Source organism: Oncorhynchus masou, chromosome 18, assembly GCF_036934945.1.
Source record: "Oncorhynchus masou masou isolate Uvic2021 chromosome 18, UVic_Omas_1.1, whole genome shotgun sequence".
In the NCBI taxonomy this organism is placed as follows: domain Eukaryota; kingdom Metazoa; phylum Chordata; class Actinopteri; order Salmoniformes; family Salmonidae; genus Oncorhynchus; species Oncorhynchus masou.
The window spans coordinates 66,306,636-66,315,809 of NC_088229.1; the positions used below are offsets into that span (position 1 = coordinate 66,306,636).

Sequence of the window (9,174 nt, forward strand, 5' to 3'; positions counted from 1 at the left end):
AGCGTCGACGGAAAGTGACGCACTGAGGTGTCTCTGAACTGCCCGTTCAGAAATGCAACAGCTATGTCCACCCTATGGTCTAACCACAATCCCAAAGAGTATTGCGTCCCTTTGATATTTTAAGTAGAAATTGTGCACCAATATTACATTTAAAAAGCCTGTTATATTAAATGAAGTGCTCTTTAATATAGACGACATCGAGAATGAAATAAATCAGATTTGTTATATGAATAAAGACTTGCTAAAGTGCCAAAATGCAGAATTCCCTTTGTGCACCCTCAGTGACGTCCAGGAGGATTTCAACTCACATAACCCCAATATTTCTGCTAGTTATCACCGTTATTGTAAAGCCCTAGTTATTTTGTTGCTTTGAGAAAATTATTTCTGAAGATGATTTTTTATCTTTTGTGATTTACTGATTCACATAGGCTACATCTGTTCCTTTATTTCAAGGGCAGCCCTGTTATGTGAACTGAACTCTCGATTTAATATGGTGAAACTATTCCTTTTTAAATATTTTTCCAAAATTAACATTGAACATCTAAAAGCCAAATCATAGTTTAAAAGCAGGTGAGCTGGTTCTACTGTTTGGGGGCATTTTCTGGTGTTTTGTGGTGGAAAACTGAGTGCGTCGAGCATAACACGTCAACTCTGTTATCCGTTGATAGAGAGGCTATAAATGTTTTAACAATGTAAAAAATATATAAAAAAATAGTGAAGCTTGCATTCAATTGCCACACCCTGTTGCACACAACACACTTATATTCCCTTTGTCACAAGGGGCATTGTGGCTGATTTAAGAGGAAATTGTCAACCCTGTTACAGTCAACCCTATAACAGTCAACCCTGTTACAGTCAACCCTATTACAGTCAACCCTGTTATAGTCAGCCCTATTCCAGTCAACCCTGTTACAGTCAACTCTATTCCAGTCAACCCTGTTATAGTCAGCCCTATTCCAGTCAACCCTGCCACAGTCAACCCTGTTACAGTCAGCCCATTCCAGTCAACCCAAATCCAGTCAACCCTGTTACAGTCAACCCTGTTATAGTCAGCCCTGTTACAGTCAACCCTGCTACAGTCAACCCTGTTACAGTCAACCCTATTCCAGTCAACCCTGTTACAGTCAACCCTGTTACAGTCAACCCTGTTATAGTCAGCCCTATTACAGTCAACCCTGTTACAGTCAACCCTATTACAGTCAACCCTGTTATAGTCAGCCCTATTCCAGTCAACCCTGTTACAGTCAACCCTGTTATAGTCAGCCCTGTTACAGTCAACCCTGCTACAGTCAACCCTGTTACAGTCAACCCTATTACAGTCAACCCTGTTATAGTCAGCCCTATTCCAGTCAACCCTGTTACAGTCAACCCTGTTATAGTCAGCCCTGTTACAGTCAACCCTGTTACAGTCAACCCTGTTATAGTCAGCCCTATTCCAGTCAACCCAATTCCAGTCAATCCTATTCCAGTCAACCCTGTTATAGTCAACCCTTTTCCAGTCAACCCTGCTACAGTCAACCCTGTTTCAGTCAGCCCTATTCCAGTCAACCCTGTTACAGTCAACCCTATTCCAGTCAACCCTGTTACAGTCAACCCTGTTATAGTCAGCCCTAATCCAGTCAATCCTGTTACAATCAATCCTGTTACAGTCAACCCTGTTACAGTTAACCCTGTTACAGTCAACCCTGTTACAGTCAGCACTATTCCAGTCAACCCTGTTAGTCAACCCTGTTACAATCAGCCCTAATCCAGTCAACCCTGTTACAGTCAACCCTGTTCCAGTCAAACCTGTTACAGTCAACCCTGTTACAGTCAACCCTGTTACATCAAACCCTATTACAGTCAACCCTGTTACAGTCAGCCCTATTACAGTCAACCCTGTTACAGTCAACCCTGTTACAGTCAACCCTGTTACAGTCAACCCTGTTATAGTCAACACTGTTACTTTATTTGGCACTTAATAGACACTTACTATAGTATTTATTTTCTTTCTTTTTTTACCTCTTGAGATGGGAAAATTGTTTTCTATGAAGTTTTAGGAAATCTATATTTTTTTCAAACGTTCAAAGGGCATTCAATTGCTGGAAGGAACTGTGACAGTACCAAAGAACACAGGGTAAAACTTCACAATTAGATTATCTTTATAAAGGTTTATAATTTGTTTATTAGGCTAACTGTCAATTAAACATTGGGATATAAATAAGTGCATCTAGATATGCTTCCTATCAAAAACAAAGAATGTTCTTCAACTGTAAATTGCTTGCCAATAAAGTTGGATGATTTAATGAGTGTTCAACTTATAAGCATTTGTAATTGCAATCATAAAGCACTAATAACAGTGCAGCTACATAAGGATTGAGGGGGGGGGGGAGCATGGAGACGGATGAGAGGAAGCGAGAGAGGGATGAACAGGGGGATGAGAGGGAGTGTGTGTGTGTTTGGTTCACATATTTCTCCTCTCGGAATCACATCGACTCGCAGGCACGGACAGCCAATCATCTGCAAACCTGTGTCCAGTCTGAAACTATGGTTTATGTAGCTACACAATTGTTCATGGGATATGTGATGCCCCATACCCGTTACAGATTGGCTAATGGAGAGCCTCGCAAGGAATTTTTCAACTAACCTGTTCTCATCCAGAGAATATTCAGAAAGATATTAAGTTCATGTTTCGCACCGAGTGAGGAGTTCCCTCACCATTTTAGCAGCCAGACATCTTGCATTTCCCAACACCTTTGCAAGAAATCGTTGTTTTTAATGCGACGCGGCCGCGGCCATGTGTAGTTGTAAATGAGAACCTGTTCTCAACTGGCCTACCTGGTGAAATAAATAAATACTTAAAAAAAAAAGTAGATCAGCAAATCACACATTGAGACCAAAACAACGATGCAAGAGGCATTTCTCACTCGATACAAAAAGTGGATTTACTTTCTTTCTGAATATTCTCTGGTTTTTGGAGAACCACTTGAAACTGGGGACATTTCTAAGATACATTTTTTACTGAATCGAGAACAAAAAAAGTATCTTCCTTATATTATCTCCAAGAACAGGTTAATTGAAAAATTCTTTGTGAGGCTTTCCATTAGCCAATCTGTAACGGGTAGGGAGCATCACATATCCCGTTAACAATTCTGTAGCTGTGTGTGTGTGTGTGTGTGTGTGTGTGTGTGTGTGTGCGAGCAGTAGCGTCACAGCTATGATTGACAGTCATATAGTAACTGAACTAGGTGAGGAACCTGTTGCCCATAGAGACCAGAAACACATAATTTGTCACTTTGTAGTTTGCTAAGAGAAAATCAATAGAAATTCACACATGCATTCACACACACAAACACGCACACAGTCTCTGTTGATCTTTTATGCTGAGCTCATGCCGACTGTCTTTGTCTGTTTCTTTCATCTCTGTCAGGCTATCTCATCCTCTCTTTGTCTCTCTCTTTTTTTATTTCAGACTGAAACCTACACAAATGGGAAAAGCTGTCTCTGCGAAAGTAGTTTCCATGGAGATATGATGCAAATATGGACTTATGGTCTTTGTGTGTCTTCAGTCATCTGCCCTGCTTCCAGATGGCGGCACAGGATTGGTGGAGACACGAGGTACGTCCAAAAGTCTATTAGTTCATTAAAGTTCCATGTTCAGGGGGAGGGGCCGAAGGGGTCAGTTCAACTAGGCAGCTGGGCAAAGCTGTAAAATATGAGAGGGTATGTGTGTGTGTGTGTGTGTGTGTGTGTGTGTGTGTGTGTGTGTGTGTGTGTGTGTGTGTGTGTGTGTGTGTGTGTGTGTGTGTGTGTGTGTGTGTGTGTGTGTGTGTGTGTGTGTGTGTGTGTGTGTGTGTGTGTGTGTGTGTGTGTGTCCGTCTGTCTGTCTGTCTGTCTGTCTGTCTGTCTGTCTGTCTGTCTGTCTGTCTGTCTGTCTGTCTGTATATTCAGTGTGTGTGTGTGTGTGTGTACCTAGCGGAGCGAAGCTTCAGTTCATTGTAACACTGAACAAAGCTGTGGTAGATGAAGGTGATTGGCAATGCCAGAAGAACGATGCCACTGACCACACACAGCCCGCCCAGCATGCGCCCACCAACAGTTACCGGGTAAACGTCACCGTAACCAACGGTCGTCATGGAGATGACAGCCCACCATGCGGCAGCTGGGATGCTGGCATAGTCTCCTCCTCTGTTACTGTGGTCGTCAAGGTTACGGTGGTCAGGGTCGAGGCCATGCTCCAGCAGCTGAGCCAATGCGCTGTATATTGCCGTGGCAACGGTAAGGAAAATGGCGAGGGTGGCCATCTCGTGACGACAGCGGCGTAGCGTCATCCCCAGAGTCTGCAGTCCCAGGAAGTGTCTGGCCAGCTTCACCAGCCAGAACACACGCATCATCCTCAGAACCCTCAGGGTTACCCCGGCGACGCCTGACAATCCCCCTGCTCCGCCTGGCATCACCATGGAAACGTAGTAAGGTGTGATGGCCGCCACGTCAATCAGGTTCAGCGGCCGACACAGGAAGACCAGCTTGTCCTGGATTAGATTTAGATTTTTGGGTTAGAAAATGTATGTAATAAAAAAATAAGGAAAAGTACCAGCTTTTTTGGGGCTGTAAAGAATATTTTTTTCTGGTCTTTCGAGAGCTTTTATGGAGAATGTTTCTATAAAAAACCTTTCTCAAACTGAAAGGTTCTTTGTAGATCCTTTTGTAGATCCATACAGGGTGTTTTATTCTGGTCAGCCACATTATATTGTTAAACTTCCATAGGTGTTATTATTGTGTTAACTGACAAGTTGAATCTAGTGAACTACCTCTGGAACAGCTGGGGTTCCTGAGGAGAGAAATGAGAACCACTGACTGATTTATTTAACTGTTCTCAAATTACACAAGGCCATACACGAGTCTTTCACAAGACACAATCACTAGCCACAGTCATATATAATATGTAATGACACTAGATAAACTGGAATGACACTCTCACTCCAAGAAGATAACACACCTTAGCCACGAGGAAACGCACCACACACTCCGCTGTGAACCAACCGATACACACCGCCTCCACAATCCTGGAAGAAGAAGGAGGTATATGAAGAGAAACACAGAGAGGGAAAGGAGAGACACAGAGAAGACAAGAGTTAACCAGCCAAAACATGTCCTGTTGTTGTAGCTACGTCTGATTGCTTATTGATTCGCAGCCAGGTTATGTGTGTGCGGATAATGAATGTTTTAAATTAAAGCCCATGGCTGTCTGCTGTGCAGCATCCGGCTGCTTGTTGTCACCGATCCATCTTACAGAGAAGCCCACAATCATCACACACACTCCCATACACACACTCACACACACGAACACCCCGGTTCGACTGAAATTCAATGACCCCTGCTTGCGTGCGTGCTCTTTTGTGAGTGTGTGTACCTGTGCTCTTCCACTGTGTTGTGTTTTGCCGTGTTCCAATCTGGCAGCGTGCTCATACACAGCATCACCATGGAGACGATGACGAAAATGACGGACAGCAAAGCGAGGAGTTGAGCCGCCACCGATGACCCCGGTTCCTCGAAGGTCCGACGCATCCACTCTAGCCACCCTGATCCTACACACACACACACACACACACACACACACACAGGTCTGTATTACATGTGTCAAACATATCACACTCAAAGGCCTACACACAGACACAGACAGTGGCGTCTAACTATCTAACTAGCATTTGAGATGGGGCTCCCATCACCCATAGGGGGCACAAAGGCACTTGGCAACTCAGATTTGTCCTATTTGTTTATTTTTCAGACGTTTAATTGATTACTAAACATTTTTAAGCCCATCTTTTAGCATTATTTTTTACTTTTTTTTTTATTCTGTCAGTGGTGTTTGGTGGAGGGGGGCACACTGACTGGACCAGGCAAAGAGTACCCCCCCCCCCCCATTCTCCCTTGTCAGTGGTTCTTTCCAAGGTGCAAGGAGCAAAGAGATGCCTAGGCAGGACACTACTCTAGTGTGTGCGTATTGATCAAGCTATACTGAGCAAAAATATAAACACAATATGTAAAGTCTTGGTCTCATATTTCATGAGCTGAAGTAAAAGATCCCCAAACTGTTCCATACGCTCACAAAGATTATTTCTCTCAAATGTAGTGCACAAATGAGTTTACATCCCTGTTCGTGAGCATTTCTCCTTTGCCAAGACCCTCCACCCACCTGACAGGTGTGGCATATCAAAAAGCTGATTCAACAGCATTTAATTACACAAGTGCACCATATGCTGGGGACAATAAAAGGCCACTCTAAAATGTGCAGTTTTGTCACAACACAATGCCACAGATGTCTGAAGTTCTGAGGGAGCGTGCAATTGGCAGTGGTGTAAAGTACTTATGTAAAAATACTTGAAAGTACTACTTAAGTAGTTTTTTTGTAGTATCTGCATTTTACTATCTATATTTTTGACAACTTTGACTTTTACCTCACTACATTCCTAAAGAAAATGATGTTTTCCCTGACACCCAAAAGTACTTGTTACATGTTGAATGCTTAGCAGGACAGGAAAATGGCCTAATTCACAGATTTATCAAGAGATCATCCCTGGTCATCCCTACTGCCTCTGATCTAGCGGACTCACTAAGCCCATGCTTCGTTTGTAAATTATGTCTGAGTGTTGGAGCATGCCTCTTGCTATCCCTAAATTTAAAAAAAAAACAGGAAAATTGTGCCGTCTGGTTTGCTTAATATAAAGGTTAAATAAATACAATAAATAATATGTTGAATTTTAAATAATTTGTACTTTCACTTTTGATACTTAAGTATATTTTAGCAGTTATATTTACTTTTGATACTTGTGTATATTTAAGACCAAATGCTTTAAGACTTTGACTCAAGTTGTATTTTACTGGGTGACTTCTACTTTTATTTGAGTCATTTTCTATTAAGGTATCTTTACTTTTACTCAAGTATGACAATTGTGTACTTTTTCCCCCACTGGCAATTGGCATACTGACTACAGGAATGTCCACCAGAGCTGTTGCCAGATAATGTAAAGTTCATTTCTCTACCATAAGCCTCCTCCAACATTTTTTGGGGGAATTTGGCAGTACGTCCAACAAGCCTCACAACCGCAGACCACACCAGCCTATGCCCTCCCAGGCCCACCCATGGCTGAGGCCCTGCCCAGTCATGTGAAATCCATAGATTTGGGCCAAATTAATTTATTTCAATTGACTGATTTCCTTATATGAACTGTACTCAGTAAAATTGTTGAAATTCTTCCTCATTGCGTTTATATATTTTTTCAGTATATGTAGCTATTAACTCCTTCCTGATGAATGAATAAAATGCAAATGTTTTGTTGTTTCTCTGTAATACTAGCCACCTAGCAATTTTATGAAGTTGGAAATTCAGACAGCGAATTAAAATCACTGCCTATGAATTCATAGACATTTTCCACGGTGAAATTCATCGTTAGATGCCTGCATGCAAAGATTGACAGCCATTTAGATTGTTCTTTTCAAAACTCAAATGACAATAAATAGATACATAATTGACTAAAATGTATTTAATTATTGGGTTTTGACACTATATACCAGTGTGGTAGTTGTACTAAACTCCTAAGGCATAAAAGTTCTTAATGAATCAATGTGCATAATTAAGTAAAATAACAATTGAACAGGTACAGAAGTATGCTTAGATAACCTATGCAGAAAAGTATACATTTGTTTTATTATATAGAATTAGGCAAAACATACCAGTGCACAAACACACACTAGATTGCAGGTGTTTGAGAAATGCCACCCCCCAATCCTCATGTTTTTGTGCCCCTTCTAAAATAATGAGTGTATGACACCTCTGACAACACACACACACACACACCTTTCTCCACCACCACCTCGCTCCGGGACTCGTTGTCCTCTGCGCGCATAATCAGGTCCTCTTCGGAGTAACCGGTGTCGTCTAGTCTCCGCTGGCAACAGAACTCCAGATGCGCGCTCCCAAGCCCCCAGTACAGCATTTCGCTGTAAAAGGAGAGCGCGCACACTCCCGGGACGAATCGGAGCTTTCCGGAGCGCAAGTAGAGCATAATGAAGACAAAGGCTTGCGCGTGCCGGTCGAAGAAGAATTCATTGCTATCCTGGTCGTAGTCGTCGCAGACCTCGAGGACTTCCTTCTCCGTGACACAGGCGTGCAGGCGGCTCACGCGCTGAAGTGGGAAATCACGGATCACCTCGCCAGGGAATGCGTACCGGGTACCCCCCACGTTCAATACACAGACGCTCTTCTTACCGAACTTCATCTCTCTCTCCGGTCCACGGTAGCCTAACCGTACACTCACAATCCAGAAATGTCCTCAGGTCTGGCGGTGTCCCATCTCCTCTCCAACCACGGAGATCAAAAGTCAAGCAAACCAAATGACTAAATCACTCTGGAGATAACAATCAGGCAGAGCAGAAACTTCCTCTGCCGTCGGTATAGACCCGGGTTCTCCGGATCCGTCCTGGCGCACTTCTTGACCCCAGGCTGTCCTCGGTGTTTTACGCACAGGAGATGGACTCAGACTGATCTCCACTATAGAGGAACGGGTAATGTCTCTGCTCCCATGGATTGATGGATGAGGTTGCGCCCAGAGCGGGATGGAAACTGCTACTCTCCTCTCTCTTCTCCGTCTGCACCAACCACTCGCTTTCCACCACCTCTCTCCCTCTCTGTGATGTCACAAATCTCCCCCTTTCTCAACACAAATGTACGCACGCACACGTGCGCGCGCACACACACACACACACACACGCTAGATAAACATTGCGCACCATGGTAACACGTCTGGGATAGAGCTGCCAACGAGAGGCGATCAGAACATGAAATAGGGCCGTTTATGAACAGCTTATTGCCTATACTTCACGCCCACAAACAGACTCAGAGACAGACAGACAGACAGACAGACAGACAGACAGACAGACCCAAAGAGTACGAATTACATTGGAAATGATAACTTGGCAGTGACAACCTATAGTTTAAAATAAATGTTTCTGTCAATGCAAGTGTTATGGACTATGTTAACTAGAATTGTTGTGAATATGAATGTTTTCACCAGATATACACTGTAAAACATTTCCTGTAAAAAGTACAGCAACTTACTGGCCATTAAGTTACTGTAATTTATTTTACAGTACAGCTACTGTAATCCATTTTACGGTAATCTATTTTATGTCACC

The 9,174-nt window shown here is 43.0% G+C and overlaps 1 protein-coding gene across 1 annotated transcript; it reads right to left on the bottom strand.

Moving 5' to 3' along the window:
- Positions 1-3,144: 3,144 nt before the first annotated feature.
- On the bottom strand, positions 3,145-8,629 carry LOC135503766 (potassium voltage-gated channel subfamily G member 3-like). Its single transcript, XM_064921908.1, has 4 exons — positions 7,838-8,629; positions 5,393-5,567; positions 4,979-5,045; positions 3,145-4,511 (listed from the first exon to the last, which is right to left on the bottom strand). The coding sequence occupies exons 1-4, from the start codon at positions 8,256-8,258 to the stop codon at positions 3,927-3,929; spliced, it is 1,248 nt and encodes a 415-aa protein (XP_064777980.1). The 5' UTR covers positions 8,259-8,629; the 3' UTR covers positions 3,145-3,926.
- Between the last annotated feature and the right edge of the window lie 545 nt (positions 8,630-9,174).

What these genes read in the sequence shown, in the direction of transcription:
- LOC135503766 (XM_064921908.1), bottom strand. Translation starts at nt 8,258, where the DNA reads ATGAAGTTCGGTAAGAAGAGCGTCTGTGTATTGAACGTGGGGGGTACC. An exon ending in AACACAGTGGAAGAGCACAG is followed by an intron (nt 5,046 to 5,392) that starts GTACACACACTC and finishes TTCTTCTTCCAG; the next exon opens with GATTGTGGAGGCGGTGTGTA. An exon ending in TGCGTTTCCTCGTGGCTAAG is followed by an intron (nt 4,512 to 4,978) that starts GTGTGTTATCTT and finishes AATCTAATCCAG; the next exon opens with GACAAGCTGGTCTTCCTGTG.